General features: G+C 38.5%; 2 protein-coding genes across 9 annotated transcripts in view; both read left to right on the forward strand.

The window, feature by feature from the left end:
* Positions 1-17750, forward strand: part of CABIN1 (calcineurin binding protein 1) — a 118028-nt gene extending 100278 nt beyond the window's left edge. For 5 of the 6 annotated variants that reach the window (XM_055794847.1, XM_055794846.1, XM_055794849.1 and 2 more), the window contains 4 exons: positions 1767-2058; positions 13594-13758; positions 15618-15844; positions 16343-17750. In XM_055794847.1, the coding sequence (XP_055650822.1) occupies positions 1767-2058; positions 13594-13758; positions 15618-15844; positions 16343-16486 (828 nt within the window). In that variant the 3' untranslated portion in view covers positions 16487-17750. The remainder of the gene's footprint in view (positions 1-1766; positions 2059-13593; positions 13759-15617; positions 15845-16342) is intronic. The other variant, XM_055794850.1, reaches the window with a different exon arrangement.
* Positions 17751-20222: 2472 nt separating this feature from the next.
* The window catches only part of LOC101911318 (T-box-containing protein TBX6L), a 42043-nt gene continuing 34758 nt past the window's right edge, over positions 20223-27507 (forward strand). For 2 of the 3 annotated variants that reach the window (XM_055797152.1, XM_055797153.1), the window contains exon 1: positions 20223-26991. The gene's annotated coding sequence lies outside the window, so the exon portion shown is untranslated. The remainder of the gene's footprint in view (positions 26992-27507) is intronic. The other variant, XM_027780859.2, reaches the window with a different exon arrangement.

Below are 27507 nucleotides of genomic sequence, written 5' to 3' on the forward strand. Positions count from 1 at the left end.
GTATGAGAGTAATGTTGATAACACTGGTGGTTTTAGTTGTTGCTAGGTAACGTTTATATTAAGTCAAGGACTTTCTGGTTTCTTGGGCCCTGCCAGTGAGAAGGCTGGAGGGCCACAGGAAATTGTGAGGGGACACAGCCAGGACAGGTGACCCGAACCAGCCAAAGGGGTACTCCATACCATGGGATGTCATGCTCGGTATATAAACTGGGGGAGTTGGCTGGGGGCTGCCGATTGCTGCTGGGGGACTGGCTGGGCATCTGTCAGTGGGTGATGAGCAGCTGTAACGTGCATCACTTACTGTTGTTGGTCTTTTTTCCTTTTGGATTTTACTTCTCTTTCCCCCTCTCTCCTTTTCATTACAATTGTCGTTATTATTATATTTTATTCTGCTTCAGTTATTAAATTGTTCTTATCTCAACCCATGGGTTTTACCTTTTTCCTGATTCTCCTCCCAATCCTACCAGGGGATGGAGGAGTGAGTGAGTGGCTGCCTGGTGCTTAGTTGCCAGTTGGGGTTAAACCATGACAACATAGAATCTGGCAGGTTTTAATCATATGCTTTTTAGAGATTGATTAATCAAGTTCAGGAACTTCAAAAATACATTCCATCAATTATTTAAAAAAAAATGTACTCGTGTGCTTTCCACTTTCGAATTTTAAGTATGTATTTTCTCCAGCTGAAATTTACTCTGTTCTCTCAGTGAAATTCTGCTGGCTGGCTGTTCTGGCATTATCATAAATCTTTGGTCATCTAGGACATTAGGGCCCAATTTGATTTTACATTTGACAGAGCAGACGTCTCTATTTCTAGATCAAACACTCATACTCTATCACCATGGTTAAAATGGATTTTTCTTTATAGTAGAGGTATGAGAGGTAGAGGTATGAGCCAGACAGTTAAACAGTTGAGGATTCCATTCAGCCGTATCTTTTATGGTCCAGTTAGTCTCCATTAAATGAAGACTGTAAAGTGTGTGAAATAAATGCATTGTTTATTTCAATTCAAATTCAAAGCAGGAATACTTTATTTGATTACTGATAAAAATTATAGAGAAGATACTTGTTTTATGGGTACTTTTGTTCCCTTCTTTAGTGACTTTATGTCACACTTCTACCTTTTGTCCATATAATCAATAACACTGCATTAAATTCTTAGCTCTGGCTTTGGAGTAGAGCATTGCTTTTGGTGCTGCTGTTACTTCTGCAAAGGCAACGGATCTTCCAGAGCATTGTTCCAAGTTGGACACCATTGTTCCTTAGTTCTGCAGTTACTGGGAAGTTTAGGCTGATCACTTATTTTGCAAGCAAATACATTTTTCTGTTTTCTCCATTTCTTCCTTCAACATCCACGAAGAATAATTTCTTAATAATTTGTGAATTCTTTTAAAGCACTGCAGATCTGTTTGTTCAGGTCAAGGGTTTGTCAACATTTTAAAATGAGAGGTGTTTCTGTTCATAGGAGTTTGTAATTCACGCTTAATAACAGAGTTCAGGAAAGTATGTTAAGTTGTGAGGGATTTGTTAAATAAAGCATTGTAAATCTGAATATGAATAAATGTTCAAGTGCTAGTTTGATAAATAGTAAAGGACAGAAAAATAATCCATAAAGGAATAGTGGTTGATTTTATATTCACTGTGAAGAGTGCTTTCTGTCTATAAAAAGCTGGGCAGCTTGCAGTTGTCACTGAAGCAGGTAGCATATGTGGAATTACTGACACGTGTTTTTTTTACTGTCTCTCTCTGCCCTTTTTTGTTTTATGTAGTCCACAGGAGAAGCACCCACAACCCCAAAGCATACAAAGGAAAACAGAGAGAGTTTCTTCCCAGTGACGCCAGCTGCAATGCATCCTACTCCAGTGAATCCAGACACTGTGACTTCTGAAAATCTCCTGAGACTGAATGATCTGCATTCCAAATCCAAACCAGCCTCCTCTTCTTCATCATCCTCCTCCTCAGCATCTTCAGTACCTACATCCCAGGAGTCACACAGGGACACTGAGCACCTCCGGAGTCAAAATGCAGAGACTGCTCCCAGCATGAGTGATCTTGCACGTGGTAAGTCACAGGGAGGCAGAATGGTTTGGTCCTCTCTGATCGGTTTGCCAAGGCCACATGGTGAGTCAGTGTCCGAGTTCTGATTCTGTCCCATTTTCTGATCACTAGACCACATTCAAAAGGCTACACAGAGATTTTTGTCTTGGTCCTCAATTGGACACATCTATGTAATTAATATTTATTTAATTACTAGGATAGATTAAAAGAATGACCGCTGTCTGTGTGACTTGCATGTGAAATCATGGAACAGCAGCCTAAAAGTAGTCATATGTTTTAAACAGAGAATTTGAGTGTCTAGTGCATTAAACCCCCTGACATTTGTTTTATTTTCTTAAAAGAGGTGAGGATCTAGTTCTTTAAAATACCTGAAATCTTTAAAAAGAGTTCAAAGTGATCGCCATTGAAATAAACTGGTGGACAGCCTGCGTCTGACTCACAAGTGCCTGATTAACATAATTAGATGCATAGCTATTACTGCCCTGTATATGTCTGTGGAGATCTATAACACTGTGAAAATTCCAAGCTTCCACATGGTTCATAAAGTCAGTGTATCATCACTATTATTTTTCACATTGGAGAAAATAAGTATCTGGCAGGACTGGAATGTTGGGAACATATTGTTTATAGTCCTAGTATGGTGGTTTATAGAGTATACAGTATACTATATGGAGTATAGAAAAGGATTGAAGTTACAGAACAAATGTTATTTATTCTATAGCAGGGTCACGTGATGTGATTAGGACTGTTACGTACCTGGTCCTGTACACTTTGTCTAGATGAGGAAAGAATTAAATGAGAATGTTGTCTTTTTATTTACTGCTGTCATGATGGGCTGGCTTGTTAACAGTATCAAAATCACTGTGCAGGGCAGTACTGATCCACTTTGGGGAATAAAGTAAGATTAGACCTAATTTCAGACTTGCCTTGGGTACCTGAAAGAGATGGTTGTACTCATTTGTGGGACACTGTGTGTGTTAAGGTGACAGAGCACCTGCCATAGCCTGTACTTTCTTGCAACCTTAGCAGGAACACTGTCTGAAAAAGCATCTGCTGCTGCTTGTGCTCACTCCATCTGTTCCCAAGCTTGGGCCCTAACACTACTCACAAAATGCCATAGACAAATTCATAGGAGCCCAGATAAATTTATGAATGAACCATATACAAAACAGGTATTGTGGAAAGGGACAGATTGAGGATACAGGGGAAATAGTGACTGTGAGATCACCAGATCTGTGAGACTTAATGGTGCATAATGTTAATTAGTAATGAATAGACTGATCTGGTATGGATGTTTTGTCTGGTATTGCAACTTTCTGAAATTTGTATCTGTATACTTCTGTTATTTTATTTCTATCCATATGTAATCAGCCTTGGCATCTGAATGCACATAATCTGAATTAGTCAGCAATGAAGAGCAAATTAGGGAGAAATCAGTTTTCCCAATTTGCTAATCTCTGAGTACAGGGCAAAATTGAAATTTAACATCCCATATTAGCAGTTCCATTATAATCATCTAATTTTCCTTTTTCACAAATCCAGGGAGAGGTTGTCTTGGGAGGGGAAGAAAGGAGAGGGGAGTGATAAGGAAGGGATGACTTAGTCAATGTGTAAACCATACTTATTACTGTCCTTGTGAAGCTAAAGAATAGATTTCTGTGGTGTCATAAAATATCTTGGCAGGCCTGTTCAACGGGGAGTAATTCTAGTTTGTGCCTAGACAACAGGGGAGAAAAAAAATGAATCCTCTGTGAGGTTGCTGTATGCTAACTAAGGAGACTGGTAGGAATGACAGTGCAGATAAGAACTCAGTCATTCTTTTAGTTTTCAAACAAAACTCACAAGCATTTCTGATGTGCTTTCCTTGCTGCAATTTTCCAGGCCACATTGCAGTGATTGGAACATTTATTTTAATCTTTTGACTTCCTAGGCTTTGTTAGGGTTGTAAAGTTGCATGCTTTCTATACATCATCTTGGTTGAGGGAGATGGAAGGTTTAGCTGCCAGAATTACACCCCTGAAACTATGTCTGAAGATCAAGAGGCTCTCTCTGCAGAGCTCTCATTCCTGTGCTGAATGCATGTGTTGTATCTGGCTTTCTGGCTCTCAGATCTACCTGACAAGTCATTTATTTAGCTGAGAGAGACACCACTTACTGCTGTGTCCTTTCTTTTCTTTTTAATTCTTCTACCTCTGCATCCACCTCCTCTAAAAAGAATTATTCATAATTCTGTTACAACCCTTTTTCATCTGCTTTCCATTAGCTCTGTTCTGTAAAGACTCTTCCCATTTTTAGAGTATTCTGTTTTCTTCTTTTTTGTCACCTCCTTCTGTATCTGTTTGTTCATGTGAAAGTATTCAACATGAGAGAGTATTAGCTGCTATAATTTTCTCTGACTTACCCCAGAAAAAATAATGGCTTTCCAAACAATGTTGGTGCTATGCCACTCATTTCTTATGTAAATATTTTAGTAATATTTTGTCTAGTACGTGACTAACTGGTACAGAATACAGCATGATGAAGTCCAGCAGCAAAGTGATGGTAGTGGTAGTTTCAGCATTACAGCTTCCTACATTTAGGCATAAAAGTACATTGGACTATTAGCCTTTGTGGCTCAGCCTGAGATTTCCTCTGGGGAAACTAAAATAGGACAATTAAGGTAAACCCTCTCCAGCCTGTCACACTGTTCCAGTATTATACTGTTCTGAATTGCTGAAAAGTCTTGACATTTTCTTCTTCTTCACTGTCCTTATTTTAATGTTGATTCTCATAAGGTATGAAGAGGAAAATATTCACATCTGAGTTTTGATACCAAGAGAAAGTTTTTATACTTGGAATTATTTAAAGTTGTGTTCTTCTTAAAGCCAGCTATTTACAAAATCAGAATATAAAATCAGAGTAGATGATTAACACTCCCCCCTCCCATTTAAATTTTTGTCCATTTAAGGCTTAAGTATTTCTGTATAAAAACAAGGTTACGATACAGCTGTCCAAACTTAGAAATTCAGAGCTAGGGAAGACAATTCTTTCTGTATTGTGCAGGAAAGTTGCACTCCATAAGCCCTGTGAATATCCTGCTATAATTTTAGGTGTTTGTTATCTAGGTACAACAGGGCAAGAAGGTGTAAGTGTATTTCAATCTGTAGAACTTTTAGACTTTCGGAAGCACAAGAAATAAATGCAAGTGAGGACAGTAGCATGGAAAGGTAAGCAGCACTACTGTAATAGTGAGCCATGAAGTTAAATTGTTAAGTGTGTGTAGGCAGCAGCAGACTCCCTAAAAGACACATGTTCAAAATAAAGAGGGTTTTTTGAAGTGGTGGGTCTTAAAAAATCAGTAATGCTGTTGTAGTATGGCATTTTGTCCTGTAGGCTAACAGGACATCGGAGTCCTACAAGTACTTCTAGGTATAAAGAGCATCTTTTCCCAGAAGTCTGCAGCTTAGTTTATTTTTAACAACTGATACACGACCTTAGGTTGATACTGAGTTTTCAGAAGACTGATGCAATTTATGTCAGGGAGTGGGAAATACTGCAAAGAATGTCAGCTCTGTAATTTCGCATTGAGAGCATGTGTCTTCAAAGTAAAAGAGTGCATGGCACAAGGATTCACCTTGATTCCACAGTTTCTAGATTTCCAGACATCAGTGGATAGACATAATCCCTGTTTCTATCTGAGTGAAATAATGGAGATTGTAGTTTTTCATCTTTAGTTGAGTTTAGCCACGTGCTGATCTCAGGATCTTCTGAGTTTGCTTGTCATAAATTTCTAAAGACAAGATACAGATTTTAAGAACCTGTAATTCAGTGTACTGAAAACTTTCTGCCTACACAAAAAGCCCACGGTATTTGGCCCTCTTGGCCATGCTTTATTTTAGCTATGCATTTCAATTCAAATGTTCAGGTACTTTTCAAATGACTGGAAGTAGTAATATTCAACCCTCTTAACAGCAGTCAGCGTCTCACCTTGGTTTTTCTGCCGAATTAAAAATTGTGCTTTAGAGCACAGGGGGGTTCTCAACAGATGGCTTAAAAAAAGCTGAAATACATAAAAGGTTAGGCTGGCCAAGGACCTGTGGCCTCACATCAGCCTTCTTCATATTGCAGTTACCAGACATTAGGGTTCTCTCTTAAATGCACATGTTCTTCTGCTCTGTTTTCTTGCGTCACTTGTATGCAACTTACTTTCAGTACTCTCTCCTTCATTTCCCATGTTGACTTACTCTGGGTTTTGGCAGCTGTCTTCCTGATTTTCCAAGGCTGGATTCCTCCAAGGCTTTAGAAGCTCCTCTTTAAATACTTCTCACCCCATGTCTTTTGTACCATCCTAGTGTAGAAGCTCCTATCCACCTGTTAGTGACTGTGAAGTCACTGATGGAAATCACTGGCTGCCGTCAGCTAGCTCTGTTTGCTCTCTCTGATCTCTTGCTGCTTCAGCCTCCTTGGCATTGGTATTCTCACTTCCCCTTGTCTGATCCTTGCTCTTCATGAAGCTTTTTATTTTTCACAATGGGTGCACTCTGAAAACAACTTCACTGCTGAATGTCAGTAGGGGGTTTCCTGTTTGTGAGTGACTTCTTAATTCCTTTCTGCCTAGTGCTCAGACAGTATCAGTCAGTCATGTTTTTTCCTTCTCCCTTTGGAAGGACACCAATTTGCTTTTCTATCGCAACAAATTCATTCCAGAATGGTTTTTCAGTGCACTTAATGTCTATTTCTGATCTTTACCCTTCAGATTTCTTAAGTTTTATTTATTCAGTCCAACGCCGTGCAGGAAATCCTTTGACATTAAAACTGTTGTTGTTTTTTGTACCCATCTTAGCTCAGTAAGAACAAATAGAACAGGAGCAGCAGCTTCCCACCGGTGAGGTGGTGGTACATAGGCAGGGGTTTAGTGCAGTCTGGGCCGGTTTGTGGTCCAAGAGGCTCTCTAGCCCCATGCACCCTTAGATCCCCCTGAAAATCCTTGGGAGTCATTGACATGTGGGTCTTTTACACTAATGGAACATATTTTCTGGAGACCTTTTGTAGAAGAAGTTGTAATGATGCTACATTGTTAACAGTATGTTTCAGTTTCACTGATTTTAGATTATTGCCAGCAGCATAAAATTTACATATATTCCCGAATGAATGAAGACTGAAGAGAGATGTAGTTGTAACCCTACTGCAGAGGTATTACATTACTTACAAAGTTCTTAGAAAATTGTAGGGTGTTATTATATTCTTTTAAGAGATTTTTCTAACAGCTGCTTTTGCTAATTTGCATTGTGCTTAGCTGGCAGTCAGGCCAAAGGAGGATGAAATACTGACTGAGAAGGAAAACTCTTAACAGCTTTCATTAAATAACTAGTACATAAAATGCAGAAGCGGTAGACTACAAATGAGTGAGTGCTTCTATCCACAGATGCTACTTTGTGATGCTCTCCAAATGATGTGTGCTTGCTGAGTCAGATATTAAAACACAAGTATCAATTATCTGTATTATTATAATGCCATTTGAAAGTTCATGTAGTTGAATACCAACTGTTGTCTTTTCGATTTAGGCCCATGCTTTTTTTTGTATTGAAGTTTTATTTTGCTTTAAAAATAGAGAGAAAGTTAGTATTGAACTTCAGGGCTTTTCTTTACCAACATGTATGCCAGCTTTCTGCACCTCTAGGAAACTTGGTAGTGGCAGGAGATGTTTTTGGACATGATAATTCCACTATCTCTGCTGTTAGACTGGCCCCAGCGTGGCTGTTATGGTGACCTGGTAGCTTGGGAATTAGTATGGGCCAGAGGCTATTTCCAGGAAGCACTTTGAGATCAGCCACCTGGTTTGTCTTTTCACATTAATGTTGTTCTGTGACAGCTGACCTCAGGCATTAGGAAGCATATTTGGGTATGTCTCATATAATTTTACAGTAGAGTCTCTGTTCAGGACCCTAGCAATAAATATAGCAGTATGCCATGCTATTACAGTGTGAACTACTGTTCACCAGACTGCTTGAATTTCTTTCATTTCAAGGGGCAATAGAATTTGTGTTCTGCAGCTTTTCGCCTCCAAAATTACTCTGTTGCTTAATTTTTAACACATGGCTTTATATGTCAGCTTTGAATGTAATTTCCAGAATTTGGCATTTCAAGTCAAATATTATTTTTATAGCTATGACTTTGGTAGTGTTTTTTTAGAAATAAATTTCATGGCAGGATATTTGAAATTAATTTAGTGAAAGAAAACGTGTAAGGAAAGGCTACCAAGTATACCTACCACATCCTGTGATGAACTAAGTGATCTCACTGCCTGCTGTGGTGTAGTACCTCATGGCAGATACAGTTTGAGGGCTGATGCTGTCATTATTTCGGTAGGTTAGCATCCTTAAAAAAACTCTGTTCAGCTGAACCAGCCTTGTGTTCCAGTGCAGTCTTTCCATTGACTTAGTAGCACAGCATATGAGGAAACTCTGAGCTCCTTCAAATTCAAGCTTTCCATGGCTTTTCCAACTGCTGTATGGGGAAAAAAGTTGTATTAATTCCCAGCACACTGGAGGGTGAGGCAGATGGAATACGAAAAAGTAACTCTTTTCACATCAGCACTATTCTTTGGAAGGGTAGGAGGTTTACTGCACTGTGTCAGGGACCAAAGGATCAGACCTGTTTCCATCACCGTGGCAAAAAAAATAGTAATACCTATTTTGTATGGTAAATGAGTAACAGTCAGTTCTGTGAACAATTGCATGTGCTGTGGGTGGCCGTTAAAATACAAAGGAAACCAGTTGTTACTGGGACTAGTAAAGTAAGTATTTCTTAGTGTCTGTGGCACACAGAATTCCGTTGTACTCTTTTGAAGTGGTTGGAAGGCAAGGTAGTACAGATTTGCTAAATCATAGTAATGTATTTTCAGGCTTTTTGTCTTGACACATGGAACTACTGGGAAAGGTGTTTTGCAGAGGGATGAAGGCAAGTGGTGCAAGTGCTCTATTTAAGCACTTGCAAGCTGTTGTCTGTTCATTTCTCCAAGCATTTGCTTTTGAAATCACGTTAGTATTCTGTCCTGGAGTTCAAATCTCAGCTCCTTCCTTTTTCTTATAATGAAATTATGTTTTCTGTATGCACTGTAAGTTGCTAGTATCCTTTAATATATCTGCTGCAATACTTCAAACTGCTTCCGTCAGAAACTGGAAAACATTTCTTTCCAGGTGCTAGTCACATTTTCTGGGCTTGTCTTTCAGTTGTCATGTAATAGGCTTAGTGCATGACTAAAGGATTTTTTTAAAATTCCACATAAAATGTTTTATAACACTGTAATGTTAATGTCTCTTACACCTGACAGCATGATGAAATCAAATGATTAAGTGTACAGTGCAGAGAGACCAGGGCAGCTGTTTACTGGTTACAGTACTACTGCTTTTAAACTTTCTCCACATTTGCAGATTGCCAAGTGAATATTTTTGGTGGTGTTATTTTTCATTTTATACACATCAGAATAGCAAAGTAAATTGTCTCCATATAAAAACAGTTGCCAGAGTTGTATAAGCTATATGTTTATAGTGTGTGGATATATGTATATAGTGTATTCTCCGTATAAAGAGAGACAGAGAGAGAGAACATTAACTGTGATGAAGTCATGAACCCAGGCGCCCGCTATAGGCATCTGCAAACACTGGTTACCCTGGTAACAAGTGGAAAGAGGTTGGAGAGGAAAGCTGGAGTAGGTTGTTGCATTGAATTGTTTTCAGCTTGTTTCTTCCTCACTAAAGCAGGGAGATGTTGAAAGGTATGATGTCCCTCTTTCTATGTGTATACTATTTTATATGTATTTAGACAGTTGTTGGGAAAGGGAAGGCTAAAAAAAAAATACTTGTAATTCAGCTCTGTTGGAGATGAACTTTTCAGTGTAAGTAATAATATGCATTGCAAATCTCTGGATTTTTTTCTATGTTCTTCATTTTTGTGTGTTGTGTTGTAAGGTGAGAGTGCTAAATGGATCTCCAGAGTACAGTACCTGTCCCATCTTCAGCCTGGAGACAAGTGACTGTTGCATATTATGCCTTCAGAAATTGATTTTCTTTTAAACTGGGTTTGCAGAGCTAAGGTTTGAAAAGCTGCCAGTACAGTACAAGTACTGGGTATTACCAAAAGATTTGTTAACTGATACTAAATCTGAGCTTCTGAACACCTTCAGAATGTGCTGTACTTACATTGTTGTGCTCTTGCACTTGTGCTGAATATTGTGGCTCATGAGTTAGTGGAGTCTTTACCTCCCTGGGGAAAGTTTTTATTAGAAAAACTAGGACATTATGTTCAGGGCTATATCGGCATCTTCCACAAGACAAATATCAAGATATGCTCCTCAGAAATCTGTTTTGGACAAATAATAGGAGAGCCAACTGTGGTGTGTTTCTTCCTGATTATCCTTTTCTCTTTTGCCCTTTTTGTCTGTAATGAAAAAGGATATAATAAATAACTGTGCACTATATTAAAATATAAATTATTATATATACACCTGAAACAAACAAATCTTATAACTTTGAAGAAATCTAAAAAATATTTGGTCATTAACTTTATTTTTCATGTAGAAATAATGCCGCTCAGGTGAGTGTTACAAAAAATAAAAATTCAAAATTGCACAGTCCTAAGAGAATACAGCATACGACCCAGTCAGGGGATAGAATTCAATCGCTGTGTATTTTAACACCTCTGACAGCAAGGGATTGATTAATAGACAGTGGTTCTTGATTTCTCTTACACTGAAAGATGCAGCCTAATAGCATGTTAACAAGTGGTGTTTCCAGGAGTGCAGTGATACAAATACACACTTGGTGTGCCAGACTCCTGCCCTTCCATTTCCATTCAATTCTACGTGAACGAGGGCTGACACATACTTTTGTTCAAATTAAATGTAAATTTAGTACACTATAAAACTGGCTCTTCAAAACTTAACAAAAATGAATAGGGTATGGAAGATGGAGATACAGATGAGTATCCTGATTGCTCATAAAAGAACGTTGACTGATATCGGTCTTATAGCATCTTCCTAGAAACAGGATGCTCAAAAGAGCTTTTGTCAGTGGGGCATAATTTAGTTAAAATAAAGCACAGCAAATCAGCTTAAGCAATGATATATCTTATAATTAAACAAAGATTATATTCAGCCTAAGAGGTAGAGTTTTGCCATTAAACAGTATTGCAAATTGGAGATCTTATTCTGAATAGTGAACTAATAAGTCCCTAATGTAATTTAGCAGTTGAGTACATACAGAAAAAAGTTCTCAGTTTGCAGTATAGCTGAGGCTGTGGGAGTTGCCATTTATTTGTATATAGTATTGTATCTGTTAAATTAATTACTGTCTTGTGTTCTTGGTTAATAAGAGGATAAGAAAGATTCTGTTAGTACTTACCCTAGATGAGACTCTGATTCTGGAGTGCTGGGGTAAGTTAAAAAGGAGTTGACTTCTTAGCTGTCTTGTAGGATAATCTTCTGAAATCATCATTTTCATCTTGCTTTTCTTCAAATGTTGATGTAATGTTTCATCCTATCTTCTGATCAAGTGTCTTGTAGCCATTTCAGTGTGGGAGTCTTCTGGGTTTAGACTACAGCTTATCGTCAGATGCTGGCAGTGTAATGGGATATGTGTATCTTGGCTTCAGGCCATGTTAGGGCTGATCCTTTGTACAGTCTCTTGTACTTTGTCAGCATGTGGTTGATCATACATGTATCTGTTATAAAGGGCAGGCAAATACACAAAATGGTCTTTCAGCTATCTTCTGCTTCTGAAACAGGGAAACAATGAATTAAGATTTTCTTAATCAAGATTCCTGTAGTTAAGTACTTCCTTCTCTGTTGTTTTTAAGCTGATTTGGTCTATTAATACAATATATGTATAGAGGCACTATTATTTTCCTACTTCCAGTGCTGTATTTTGAAGTATCCATAGAGAAGTGTTTAAGAGAGTGCTGAGAATGAGATCTACATTCTTCTGCATTAGACCTTTCCATTTTGTGCTCGATAGTGAGTGGAACATCACAGAACAGAAGCTGCCTGTGATTTGTGCTGTAGTGTGTGACCTTTCCTTTTTGGGAGCTATTGGAGAATTCTCTACAAGCAAACTCATTTATCCTAAGGCTTATATTGGCTATCAGCTACAAGTTTAGATGATGGGTTCTTTTCTTTACCAATGACAATTAGTGGATGAAAGAACTTACAGACTGCTTTGGTAAGCCTTTTTTTTGTACAAATTATTCAAGGACCCTAGAAAATCTAATTTGTTTGAAGTGGCATTTTTCAAACTGCATTGATCTGACTTTCTGACTTTTACCAAGCTGTTAAGCTGTAATGTTGGCTTAAGCATTTTCTGCAAGGGAAACTCTCATACAGAAGAATATTACCATGGTGAATTCCAAGTTCTTATCTACATTGATGAAGGTAGAGAAGTGTTTTCAACACTTGAGGGGGTGTGAGTATTTTTCCAATGAGGAAAAGTTGAAACATATATATTCCTTTTTAAGACATCACACTGTCAAAATCCCAAGTTAATTTAGAGCATGGACATAATAAAGAATTTTAGAGCAAGTTAGACGGTGAATATACATTGCATCTGCTGGTCTGTGGTAGCTGCCTGTGCACACTTTAGCCTGTGTAAATAGAAGGCCATTCAAAATAGGCTAGACAGCCCTTTGGTTTTGAAGGACATCTTCATTTTTATTGGAGAATAAGAGCTTTTTGTGTGTCCGTAGCCGTGAAAGGCTTACTGCTATTTCAGTCTGCCCTTTCCAGAAGGGGCACTAGTAGCTCTCAGTAGTTCAGTGAAAATTACTCCTGTTATGTACAATATGCAGCTCAGAGTTAAGAAAACTGGTTTAGCACTGCGTTAATTTAAAAGCAGATACAGCTGGTGTACATAAATAAAGAGATTGTACACACGCATACATAGATTCTAAGTGTATCAAGTTCTGGAATAGCAAAAGGTGGGAATTTTAGACTAATGTACTTACGAAGGTACAGTGCACATAGCAGTGAAAAGTGGGCATTTAGTATAACTTTATATTGGTTGCATTAAAAACAGATTTGACCCTGTGACTGGATATGCACAGTAATTAATCTTACTTACCAGTAAGCTGTGTTCAGTGTAGCATGTACCTGTGGTTGCAGAGCGCGAGCCATCGATCCCAGCTGGCTCATCATTAAGGGTGATGGATTATGCTCTGCATGTGTGGCGTTTCAACCCTTACATCTCCAAAGGAAAATGGTCAAGTTGTGTGTGTTTTTCTTGCAGATGTGCAGAGATAACAAAATGTCATACACAACATTTTTTTCTTTTGCTTTTTAAATGACATTCGCTTTTTCTAAGAGTTTGAATTGATGGCACCAAATATGAAAAAATTGGTCTTGCCATCTTAGCTTGCCAATATTTAATTTCACTCAGTCATGTTACAGTTTAGAAATAGAACAAGGGTTAAAAAACCAATTCTACCAGTTGGTTAGACAGCAAAAGGATTGAGGCTTAGGAGAGAGATCAGGATGTCTCTTAATCTGTGAATTATATTTCATTACTAAAGAGGAAGAAGAGCTTGAAGTGCCTTTGGAGGGGCTTGGATTTCAGCAACAGGAGTCACGGCTTTGTCAGCAGATGAAAATGGCTACTGTTGCACCATCGCCGGAGCCTGTTTGCTGGCAGGTGGAATCAGTGACCAGCACAAATTCAGGACATGTTTGTACCCAAGGTAGGAGCTTTCTGTGCTTCAAAGAATTCTGAAGATGGGTGGTTAGCTGCAGATCAGTCTGTAAGGACTGATTGATTGGATAGTTGTGATTCATATTCCTCAGTTTCTCTGCCTGCCTCCCAGTCAAGTATTCCAGAGTTTAGAGGCATTTCTGGCAATGTCCCAGCTTTCTGGGAAGGTGTCTTGTCCCTTAATGGTTATTCTTTTTGGTGCATGACTCACATGCTAAATACCATGGCAGCAAAGCAAGAAAACCCACAAACCAACAAACAACCCCAAAGCAACAAACCACCACCCAGTACCATGCTACCATGCTATATAATTTGTTGCATAGTTTGTGCATCCTTTAAAGTAGAATTTTTCTTTTAACTGAAATCTTACACGGGGCAATATGACAACACTTTGGATTACACTATTGGAATATTTAGCAGCAGGAAATTATTTTTCACAAAACCTGACTCAGTCTAACTAAACATAAAAATCAGCATTACAGCAGTTAATGCATTCTATCCCTCCTCTACTCCCTTCTCAAGAGAAGTAGGAGTTGGTGTTTTAATTGAAAAAACATAGAACTTGGTACTTCAGGCAGGCATAATTTAGATATTCATGGTTGGGGTATTTCAGTTTTCCTTATTTGTGAGAGGCAGATTATTATCCTGTGTCTGTTTACTGCAGTATTTCTGGTACTTGACTCTGAAATGATTAGCTGCCCATGGAGATGGGTCACTGACCCTGATGGAAAGCCATGCCTCATCTGTTGTGGCAGTTCTTGTATTCTTCTATACAGTTGAGAACATACAATTCAATTTTACATCCTGTAGTAGTTAGTTCTACTGCTGGTTGTTTTTCCAGATAGCATTAGGATGCTGGCATTTTATTTTGCTATGTTTAAGTGGCCATGTCAGTTCCAGAAAACTGCAAGAGATGGATTTGACAAGTCTTGAATATGAAAAAATTTGTATGAACACCTGTCGTTATTATCAGTCAGAGATAGACTCTGGTGTTTTCATTCATATAGGTTTTAAAAAAAATAGTTTTGACTTCATATGAAGCAGCATTATTAGTAAGAAGTATCTTTTAACAAATTCTCAGTTCTTAGTGTGAAAGCATTGTCTTCTACTGGTTATTGTTGTGTGTGTGTTATTATGTAATGTGAATAGTGCCTAGGGAAGTGCCTAGGAAGATCCCTCTTCATTTCATTAGAAGAGCCCTGTCTGAGCAAGTCTGCATTGTAAAGACCACAAACTGAGACACTCAGGGAGGATGTGGAAATGATGCTAACTAGTGTGGAGAACAGTGGCATGAGCACACCAAGGAGGTTTTTATGGCAGGATCTGAAGAGAGTAATGAGGAAATTTTGATGGGTGTTACCATAATGGTTTTTTTCAGTTGTTGAGGAGTTGCTATCTCAATAATTAAAAAGGCAACACTATGGGAGAGGAAATAAGACATAAGTAAAGCTGAGTAGCTTTATTTGTTGCATTACAGAATGGAGAGGCAGTTAGAGAATGCAAAGATAAGATGCTCGCACCTGAAACAAGTGGGGAAATGGTGTTTGTAGTAGCCTTCTAACTAGATGTGGATGGGTCAGTGCTGCACTGCCACTTGTCATGCTTGGTCAGATTGAGTTTCTGCTGTCCAGTAAGATTTGTTTATAAATTATTACTGGTTTCTAGTTGTCATTATAGAATCTTGAGGCACTTTCTTCTTCTGTTTCTGAGCCTTAATCAAAGCAAGGCTTAAGGCTTGAAGAAAGGCCTTTTGAGCCAGCCATATGTCTAACAATGAACTGTTCCCTCTTCTTTGACAACTGAAACCCTAGATAGCTTCCTAACGTGTTTTTTCTTACTTCTGTTTAGCCTCCAGTTCCAAGCCTGAACTCAGCTCCAGTTCACAGACTTTGGGAAGTCAGCAGAACAAGACAGATGGCACCCGAGTAAAAACTCGCATTCTGCCCAACATGCCAAAGCTTTTCATACCTTCATCTGTCACCAAATTTCCACCTGAGATCACTGTCACTCCACCCACTCCCACCCTCCTTTCTCCAAAGGGCAGCATTTCAGAAGAGACCAAGCAAAAATTAAAGGTAATAAAAGGGAAACAATAATTTTTTAGATTATTGTTTGTATCTTAACTCTCCCCTCAATAAAATATTTGTATGAAAGGAGCAACAGTTCCTGTTCCCAGTTCATAACCAGAGATAGTATCAGTAGTGGAAGAAGATGCTAGCTATTATCAGCAGGAGTCAGTTTTTAAGGAATGGTGAAATATTGGCCATGGGTGAAATCATAGGTATCCTCATCCTTGTCCCTTTTCTGAGGGGATTAGCAAGAATTACAAAAATGGGTAAGGGAGCTAGTGCAGCCCTCGCAGTTTTGAGGTTAGTGGAAGTTACCAGAATATTAACTGTGGGGAAGCCTACTGGTAAATGTTACGTTGTTTCACTTTAGGATGCCATATCTTTGTAGAAGTAAGAGAGCTATTAAATGTGAAGGAGTAGCAACCAGTGGGCTTTTATCCCTGTGATCATGGGTTTATCCTGACTATTTAGCAATATATTCTCTCTCTCTCTTTTTGGGATCAGTCTGCTATTTTGTCTGCTCAGTCTGCAGCGAATGTAAAGAAGGAGAGCCTTTGTCAGCCAGCTTTGGAAATCTTAGAGACCTCAAGCCAGGAGTCCTCACTGGAAAGTGATACTGATGAAGATGATGACTACATGGACATATGAATGAATTCTGGCCATCATCAACACAACCATATAACCATTCTTCTTGTTTCCAGCATCACTGGCAGCTGAAACATCTTCGTTGGCATTACTCTCCATTTAATTGGCATCATTGTGTTCTTCACTTTCATTACCTTTGTTATCACCACTACCACTTGTATTGCCTTCAAAATCTTCGCCATTCTCCCCATCATGGTGCTTGATGGAAGAAATGATTGTTTACCAGGCAGTTAATTAATTTGGACCACGCTGTCACCTTTAACTTCAGTAAACGCAAGGATGTTTTGAGCTGCAGTTCATATCTCTCTCCTGTTCCTGCCTCTTCAAACAGAGTCTTGGGAGTTACTCCAGTAGGTCTTTTATATAGCATTTTCTTCCTTTTAGTTGTCTTTTTCCATTTTTCCCACTAATTAAGTTTTTCTCCCAGTAATACAACAACGTAATGTCTGTCTAGCCATGCCACGATTAGTCCAACAACTCCTTTTAAGGTGAACCGAGCAGGGGAAATTTGCTGAGCTGGTAGAGGTTTTTGACTGCATGAAGAAAGCCTGTGGCTCTGTTGTGGGGCAAGAAGGGTGAGCTTGAGAGTCTGTCAGCTCCTTGGCGCTGCTGGACGATGCTTTGTTGGAATTTGTCTCAGTTACAGTAAGCAAAGAACAAGCTTTTCCAGGCAGACAGAGAGGTTGCCCTCCTGTTTGTGTTCATTTCACACCCAATGTATGAGGTCCAGCAAAAATTACCTATCTGAATGTTGGCTTAAAAAACTGATCTTTCCAGAATTGTCTTACAGTCCTTTCTCTTCTAATGCCTTGGACAAGCATTTTGAATTGGGGGGCTAGATGATATTTTTATGGTGGTATTGAAAAAACTTGAAAGATTTCAATACCGTTACAGTAATGTCTGTTTTTTTACAGAATGACACAAAAAGGTGTTTTTTACCTATCTGCAGAGGGACGCTCACAGTTATTTATATGAGAAAATACTGGTAACGAAGATCCTTTTTTTTTCTACTGAATGTTAACTTTGTAAGCTAATGAATGCAAACCATGCAAAAAAAATACATGTCACACTATATATACACATACGTGTGCGCCCACACACATATATATATGTGTATGTGCATAATATATATGTATGTATGTATATTAAAAAAGCAAATGCATACAGCTTGCAATGTCAGACTTCTTTGTGTTTGGGGAGGTGGTTTTCTGTAGAATGCGGAGCTTTGTATAAACTTTGGGGTTTTTTCTAATAAAGTTGAAATGTACTGTTGTCTCTGTTTGTCTGAGAGGGCAAGGTACCATGGTTATGGAAAAAGTACTACTGCTCCCTTTTATTTCTCAGATAAGAAAGTAGTGGAGGAAGGAAGGTGGGGGGGGAAGCCTTTTCCTTTTCTGAAGACTGCCAGAGCTCTTCGGATGGGTTTGGTCCTGCGTGACCCAAAACCGGGTCAGCCAGTGTTGCCAGGATTGCCTGCAGTGGGTTTACTTCCCTATTGAGACATGATCTGAATTGTTTTTCACCTGAGTATTTTTGAATGCTGTTGAACAACATAAGGGGGAAGACAACACGTGGTGAACAGGATCACATAAAATATATTTGACTATACAAATTAACATTTAATCCACTATTACAGTCATTGCTCCCATTCACTGTAAGAATGGTAAATAGACCATGGATAAAAAGATGCTCCATCAAACCTTGTATTGCAAGTTTATTCTTATATTTTGGATTGGTTGTTTTGAACAAAATGTGATTCTATAAGCAAATAAGCATGTCCATCTTGAGCGTATTAGCAACTGTTTGTGTAACTTGTTCACTTATTACAAGTGGTAGGTGAGCTGGGTGCAACTGATGTGGAGAAGATCAGGTAACTAATCTTTTCTTAAAAGCAAGTGGGTATTTTCAGTAGTAATGTTTTCAGTGTTTGCTTTTTAATTTGTTGTAAGTTATTGGAAATGCAGTGCGTAGCATACTGTATAGTCATTGACTTGGTAATAGGCTAAGGTTTTAGATAATCAGGCATGATTATTTTTTTTCCCCCCAGAAGATAGCACAGGGAAAAGGAAATCAGCTTCTTATGAGAAATGGAACACAACTCAGAGGACGTAGTTCTGAATAGGGTTCATTTCACCCAGGTAGAATAGACTACATAGGCTTTTTGGCTAATGTGTATTCTTAAACGTATGGCTAACTTTAAGATCACATTTAAATTCTTAGGTCTGCGCTTCTAGTATGGGTTTGATGTATGAAGATAGAGCATTTGATTTTCTTAATTGAAACTGGTCACTGAAAATGGTTGTTTGCCTTTATTGTTGTTAAGGATTTTCCTTGGTATGAGGCATTTTGCCTTTCCCCCCCCCCCTCTTTCTTTCTTTTCTTTTTTTCTTTTCTTTTTCTTTCTTTCTCTCTTTTCTCTCTTTTCTCTCTTTTCTCTCTTTCTCTCTTTTCTCTCTTTTCTCTCTTTTCTCTCTTTCTCTCTCTTTTCTCTCTTTTCTCTCTTTTCTCTCTTTTCTCTCTTTTCTCTCTTTTCTCCTCTTTTCTCTCTTTTCTCTCTTTTCTCTCTTTTCTCTCTTTTCTCTCTTTTCTCTCTTTTCTCTCTTTTCTCTCTTTTCTTTCTCCAGAGCTTGCTAAAATGGCTGGTCTTGGGCTTTCTTCTGACTTTTAGTCCTGCTTTTTGAGAAAAATTTAATTTTTTGCTTGTTAAGGAAAGCTAGAACAGTAAGTGAAACTGTTCCTATCAGCAAAGAGAGCTGAACTTTGCTGATCTGCTCTAAACTCATTTTGATACTCAAACTATGCAACTGTGCAACTTGTTTTATCCTATATTCAAAACTCTCACCTGTTCGTTTGGTTTTTAATGTTCTTTTATTCCCATTATGCTGTTGGGTAGCTCAAGGACTTTTTCTCAAGCTCAAGAAGTTACAGAGGCTGAACTACCTGCTTCAAATCCTGCCATTCTGCTCATGACTAAATAGCGTGTTGCTCAGCTGTGGGCCATCTTCCGCAATGGGTATTACTGCTGATACATGCTAAAGGAGCCATTTCTCTTCTATATATGTGAAGTCATTTCTCTGTAAGTACAGTTTATGTAGTTCTTCAGTCCAAAGACCATGAGTGAAGATGCCAGGGTCATTGGATACATTGACATATAATGTTTGCCTGAAGCACCATCCCTAGAGGTACTTGGAGCAAGAACTTCAGATACTTACAGACAGAAGTGTTCACTTAATATGGTGTCTTCTGCAGCCTGGCAATATCATTTTGTGGGATTTTTCAAGGTAAAAAAGTATTACAGTAAAACTGCAGTTACCTATGAGTTTACTTGAAGTAATTTCTTTGATTTCAATCTAATCCTAGTTACAGCAGCTTGAAATCCAAGTATAGGCAAGGTCCAACTTGCCGAGTTGCATATCAAATGTAAATACAACGTCTGTCCTCAGGATTTACTGGGTAACCATTGCTTCTGAAGTCTTGGTGTTCACAGGTATCTTTCTAACGTGCCAGAGAAATAAATGGTACTTACTGAAGCATATTGTTTTTGGGTTGTGGGGGTTTTTTTTGTTTGATTGTTTTTTTTTTTGGGGGGGGGGGGTGTTAGTGTTTGGTTGGTTTTTTTTTTTAATCCCTGTGAATCTATAGGGACAGGAATGTCTGGTGCCTAAAGTAAACTTAAAGGTAAGGTCTGTGACCAAGCAGGGTGAGGGGGAGGCTTTACTTTTTTTGTTTGTTTTCTTCCCTCCCACCCTGTCTGTAATTGGTTAAAAAGCAAATCCTTTTTGGCTGCTGAAAAGCCAAACTGTTAAGCCTTTCAGGCAAATAAAAAATATTTTTGTTCCAAAGCACGTGGAAAGAGAAATTATTTTGAATTAGTTATTGAGAATAATTTGTGGATAGTTGATGCACTTTCTGTGCTGTTATTGGGCATTGTTTTTATACCTGAGATCTTTCACTGATCACCATTGTTAAGGTATATAGTACTGGGATTTGGCTGTGTTTAATGTAATTTCATTTTCTGGCACAAGGATTATATAATCTATGTATAGTTAAGACCATTGAGAATGTATCTCTGAGGCAAGGACTAGTGTTCTTCTAAGAACTGATTTAGTTGGGCACAGCTGTTACTAGTGGCTTCTGCCCACTGTCTGAAAAATGCTGTTCTTCAAAAGCTACTGATGTTTCATTCCACAACCAAAATACCGAATCAAGGAAGATACAGAGTATCTTCGTTATTTTTATCATGTACTATGGATTGTCTGTTGTTGTCTCTTGGATGTTTTTTTTAAAATTAGAATGAGATTTCCTCATGAATAATGAAATCAATGTCTTTTGCAGCCAAAATAAACACCATATGGTCAGGGAGAAAGGGACCAGGAAAAGATGAGGAAGGCATGGCAGCTGAAGCTCATTAGGAAACAAAATGGACTGAATGGAAACAGAGGGGCCAGGTGAGAATAGACTAAGTCTTACCATCCAGGGTGGGATCACACCTTTGTTACATTCAATACTCTGGTTTCAGCATTGGTGTTGATATTTCAACGGAGGTGAAAAATCTGTGGTGTACGTAGCTTGTGTGTACAGTGTTACAAATCAAGCATAGCTCATTTCTGTTCCTGCAAATGCTTGTCATATTTTTTTAAGGAAAAAGGTGGCAGGGTAAATGAGTTGAGATGCTCAGGAGAAAAAGCAGTGGACATAAGTTTTGTGATCTCTTAACCATCTAAATCTGGGATGAAGAAGCTTTGTTCTTGCAGTTGAAGACGATGGTAAGAACTTAAGTGTAGGTGTTGAGTGTTAATTGCCATCTTTCCCTTTCTTCTAGTTGATGACTAGGATTCCACTAATACTGAGCTTTGAAGCATGTGTCAGGATTTTGGGTGTAACCTCGGGGTACTGTACTACAGGCTTTATGAACCGAAGTTATGCCTTTGTGGGAACTTCCCTGTGGGACACTCAGCTGTTGTTGCAGGGCACACTGCAACAGGTAGTAGCATTGCAAAGGGTAACAGACCAGCATCTGAGGTTTGTTGGCTTCTGGAGGATGACTTCTCTTCACTTGAATGGCTCTTTCAGGTGAAAACTTGAAGACTCCAGGCAAATATCACCAGAGATTTAAAGACACATCTCTCCTTGGATAGACATTTTTGTTCCTGCTATTGTTTTTCTAATGCATGTATGAGGATGACACCCTATCACTTGTTAGGAAACTCCAGAACCTTTGTTCCACAGTCTTCAAAGTTGTCTTAGAGCTCACTGACCTCTGTGCAACTTTATTCATGTGATGTGGGTATCTTGCTGCCTGTGGATTTATTTTGGCCGCAGCTGACCCTTAAAAGAAAGAGCTGGAGCCTAGAGACTGTATATGGAATGTGCATGTTTGATTGATTCCCCCTGCCCCTCCATGCTAATCCCACAAGCTGTACCAAGCACACGAGCTGTTTGCCGTGTTTTTAGATGCAGAGGCTCCAGCGCAGGCTGGGATAGCTACCTTGCAATGCTCTGATGCAACAGCACAGTAACGATGGATGTTAAGGGGCTTTTCTGTATATTATCTCAAAAATATTTTCTGTCCTATGGATGGATTTATCCCTAATAAAATGTCATGTATGAATAAGAACAAGGCAAATGGCAGGTCTGGCTGGAGTGCAGTCTCAAGGCTGTGAGCGCATCTCTATAGAGCTGTGTGCCCAAAGTTCATCCCTTGTCATTGGGGAGCTACACTGTCTGCTCTGGTAGCGCTAGAGGGGGCCCTAGGACAGAGAAGAAAAAGGGAAGTTAAAAAAAAAAAAAAAAAAGGGAAAAACCCCAACCCCCACCTAACACCAAACCCTAAAATGGATGACCAGGATCTCTCTTTAAACTTCTGAAAGACTAAATTACATTGCTGAGTTTGACCTCACTTAATTCTAAGGGCCTTCTGCTGCTGTGCCATAGTCCTTTTCATAATATATAGTCTTACTCAAAGCAGAGGGAATGAGAATCCTCATAGTCTATTTAAAGGATTCTATCTCATGTTCGTGGCCATAAGGGGGGAAAAAAAACCCAACCTCACTTTGTTACCATTAATATTGCAACTTAGCAGGAAAACAAATCCACTATATTTGTGTGAAAAGCAAGTAATTTGTTTGCCCCATAACTGTGCCTTTTTTTTTGTTGTTTTTTTAATTTTTGTTTAGTTCCCCTATAAAAAGCCTACTGGGTGTTTTCCATTTTCTTAATGCACAGCATATTATAAGGAGGGAGAGAAAGATTATCTTTTGACAGTTAATCTTGTGTAAAAGGGCTCAAATAGTACTTTCAGCTTTGTCATTTTAAATGCTGATTAATTCAATCCTAGTTCATTGCAGTGGCATGGGGTCTGTACCTGTGTGACTGTGCCCAAAAGTATGTGACAAACATGCAACTAATGGATCTGTAAAGTGTTTTGAGATGGTTTTGTTAAAGCAAAATTCTAATTAAGGACAAAAATGTGTGTGAAAATGATGGAATAAATATGTAGCTTTCAAGCTTGGGAAAAAATCTTGTATAACAGTCTTTCACTTAAAGTAGCCAGGAGGTAATATCAAGTACTGTCCTCAACTTACAGAAATGTGCATGAAATGGGATAGTGAAATGGAGCTGAGGCCATGAACTGACTACAGAATCAGAAAAACAAAGTCACTTCTACCAAGGGGAAAAGCAAAATCACCCTTCTGCCTGCATTTAAGATTTACCTCTGCAATGAAATGATTGTGTATGTAGCTTGGTACAAAAGCATTCTATTATATAATCACAGTGGGAGGAACCTTCACAATGTCAAAAGTATGTTGTCTTATTGAAGGAAACAGCCTATCTAAACCCAAGTCAACGTATATGGTAAAAGTAGGTTTTGCCCTCAGGTTGGACATGGATATATCCCCCTCTCAATTTTTATTTCTTAGCCTATTTTTTTCTCTGCCTTCTCTTGCAGAGATCCTGCGAACAACAGTGAATTCCAGTAAAATGGAATATGAACAAAGCTGATATATGGTATAAGCATACGAGAACCACATTGGAATGGTATTCAAATTTAATTTTAGTTAGAGTGATATTATTCTGTACAAGTGAAAAGCCAAGTAGCAAGCCAAAGGTATTTTAGACAAAATGCTTCCTCTGTTACTGCTTAATTGTTACGTGTAACTGCAGTTAGCTTAAGAACCGGTCTACATATTCATATTCTTTGCTTTTTACTTCTCTGAGGTGTTTAACAGATACAGAGGGCTGTTCACAAGAAATACCACGTAACTGAGTTTTATTTGCAAATATACATTAAATGAACTAATATCTAATATAGCACTGAACACATACTGTTCAGAAATAAATAGTAAAGGATGTTGTATGAGCAGAAAAGCTTCATACTTCAGAAGTGTTCTTTGATTTCTTGAAATGTAAGTCACACCAGAGATTTAATTCCTTAAGTTACACACTAAAATGTATGAAGAATCACACTTTCTCTTCTAAATGCATGTATATATAAAGTGTAACTTCTTCAGTAAGATTGCAATGATCATTTTCATTTCCCCTTAAGAGACGGCACTAGATGTATTCTCAAAGAATAGCTTAACTTGTTAATTGAGCCGACATAGAAAACCACTGTGCTATATGAATGTCAGAAAGCAGTATTTTGAATATGGAAATTTGTCACTTAGAAATGTCTAGACTGTATATTAGATTTCCATTAAGTTAGAGTGGGTTAGAAAGAAAAAAAAAAAAGGTTTAGAAATCCATAGTGGAAGTTACTGAGCTTACAACATCAATTTGCAATGCTGTGGCCTCAAGTAATCGGTGTAAGTTCAAACAAATAACAGTGCTGCTATGACTTTCCCAACAGACAGCACTGCTGGAAATGCTTCCTATACTTAGTAAGTAAATGGGCTTTCCTGGGAGCAAAACAGAGAGTCTGACAGGTTGTCTTGCAGAAAGTAGCAGTGGTACAGGATGATTTTTAAGTTTGGCTTTCTTGAATGTAATAACAACCCAGGACTGCACATCGTAAAGTATTGCTGCAAAAAGTAGTGCAGGAGTTTCTTGCTGATAACCTGGGTCCGTTGATCGCCTTGCTTTGCTGGCATAAAGAAGCCTTTGAATTCTGCCAGCGGAGTTAGAACTAGCCATTAGCATCTAGGCAGTGCTGTCAGTTCACATTTTAACTATGAGATTGCCTCTAAAATCATCTTCCAATGAACTGAGCAAAGAATCTCCTACAACAGCAAGTTTTACCAGGCCTGTACTTTGGAGGTTGTTGGTGTATCAGGTTTTCTCAGCCTAAAATGAAAAACGAGAAAGCAGTGCAGGATTGCTAGAAAGCCTGCAGCCTTAGAGTCATCTTAATCCCTCAGTATCTTCCACTGCTTCCCCCTCGGCCACAAGTATGTCCCTGTTCAGCTGGGATGGCAGGTGCTCAGCCTCTTCTGAGCGCTGCAGCCCTCCCTTTGCAGGAGCAGAACAACTCCCCAGGCTGAGCTCCTCTGGCATGTGTATTGGCAGCTGCTAAGGGACAGACACAAGGTCCTTTAACAACTGCACATAATTTAGATGACTGCTCTGGAGATGGTACCATCTAAATTAATGAGTTCACCTTTTAGACAATTGATAATTCAATTAAAATGTAAGGGAGAGTAAATAGTATGTGCTTATATGCACTCCTGCTGCATTTGCTTTTTTGATAAGATTAATTTCTTGCAATTTCAGCAAAACTCAGAAATGTTTCATTACCATTATAATGCCTGGTTTGTGTGTATGTTCACATTTCAGTAATGACAACTCAGATACAAAGACAGCACAGTGTAGCAACTGTTGTGTTATCTGGTACTACGAAGACCAATGGAAAAGTAGCTGTAAAGAATATGAAAATATGGTAACGTTATTTCCAAGTGCAGAGAGTCTGCTGGGGAAGAGGGAGAGAGGAGGAGGACAGTGTTTCTTCTCAATTATGTGCCTGATTCAACAAGGTACCTAAATGCCAATGACTGTTGTTGATTTCAATGAAGACAGCAAAGGGCATCAGCAGCTTGTATTTCACTCTAGGCTTACTTTGTGTACGAATTCTTCAGTGACCCGAAGTATTTCTACAACTGAAATTTCCATTGAAAACAGGTGCTTTAAAATAAACTTAACTTCCTTAATACGTGCAAACTCAAAAGTTCACAGTTAACCACTGAAAAGTGCAAAAGGCCAAAGAAAGGTGGAATTATGTCTGCTGGTAAAAGCTTCAGCCCAAATGAAAATTGTGGGAAACCGAGTGGCTATAAAGAAATAGGCTTGGGTATGGTAGGTTATGCAAATAAAATGACAATGTAATGTGAGGTTTTGATAACAAATCAGTCAGAGTAAACAGAAACAAACTAGTTTTAAAATTGTACTGTGTTAACTTGAAAGCAGTACTAAGGAGATCAAAATTCCCCAATTAATTCTCCCTGAAATTGTAGTTGCTATGACATACAGATGGACTTCGAAGAGCAGCTGGCACTATCTGCGTGCGTTTCAGGAAAGGAAATCATAAAATGAGTTCTATTTAGCGCTACCTGTCTTTGTGTGATCCCTGGGGCAGGGTGTTTATTAGAAATATCACTTGCTTTAACAGCTTTTCTCCCCCATTCTCAGTGGTTGATACTATCCCAGCAAGGAAACCCTGGTGGCTTTCAGAACAGTAGCAGCAGAACTGGTGATATTTACTGAATGTGATGGACTAGAAGCTGGCTCATTCTTGGTGGTTCTGTATCTGGGCTTTGACAATGTTCACTTTCTGCAGCTATTTTGTAATAACACCATTGATTTGTTGGTTAAATCATAAGGCTCAAAAGAACTGAATTTCCCACTAGCAGGTGAGTTTTTCAATTAAGCATTTCTCTTCCATTTTCGATTTCCATAAAATGGAAACTACTTGTCCAAAAACCCACCCCAAAATGGCCACTGAATTTGAAGCTAGGACATTTTTATATATCTTAAATTGTTTATAATTTTATCTTCTAATAGATTTTAGTTAAAACTATGGCTTTTTTAAATTTTGAGTGAATTAATATCTGCTAGGAACCGTTCCCATAGTTGAGTTAAGCAAGAGCAACACAGAAAGTCACCTGCGTTTTTGTCATGGTGAATAACACTGCTTCCCATGAACAGAATTCTGAAGACTAACAAGTGTCTGCTCATGTAAGTGCAGAAACACATCTAGTTTTTTGGAGAGTCCTTAGCTCTGATTGCTGAGGAAATGGGATAATTCCATGCAGCAAAACTAAGTCTTTTTTTCTAGTCAAGGCTTACTTGGATTTTTTAGGTTTTTCCCATTCCCCAGCTGAAGTTTCCTGTGTCTTGTAACCATTTAACATATGTTACTAACCATCCATTATGTCCTGCTTTATTCTCTTTCAGATGAAAGAGCCATGTAAAAAAAGAATTCGCCAACCCCTGTGACTGAATTTGAGCGATAATGTCAATAGAATTAACAACATTGCCATTGTTGAATGGTCTCCTGTGGCTATATAAACATCAAGGTAACACATTTCCAAAGCCGAAGATGTTACTGCTGTGATACTGTTGTTTTGAGAGTATTTCCTTACTGATGTAGATTTAATATTTTGCCTGGTGGATGGTGATGTTTGCGCGGGGGGAGAAGGTTGGCTTTGCTGCTTTTATTTTTGCTGAATTCTGGTTTATTTGCTGAAGAAAAACTTGTTACATTGAGGTTTATTTAAGATGACCTCTTACTGGCAGATACATTTAAATGACAGCTCTCTTAAGGGCCTAATTCCATTTCTGAAGAAGCCCTGGAAAAGCTAGGGCAGGACTGCCTTCAGGAAAGCCAGTGTTCTTCAGCCAAGAGAGAGTTTGCTTGAGAATAATAGTCTCCTGTGCTAGCTTCAGCCATTAGCATAACTTTCACCTCTGTAAACAGAAATAGATGGAGGCTTAAAATACCTTTAGTACTGTCTGAGTAGATGGAGGCTTAAATACCTTTAGTACTGTCTGAGTAAAATGTTAGTGAGATGCAAGTTTCCATTTTACTTTGA

The sequence above is a fragment of the Falco peregrinus genome, chromosome 2, assembly GCF_023634155.1.
Source record: "Falco peregrinus isolate bFalPer1 chromosome 2, bFalPer1.pri, whole genome shotgun sequence".
Lineage (NCBI taxonomy): Eukaryota > Metazoa > Chordata > Aves > Falconiformes > Falconidae > Falco > Falco peregrinus.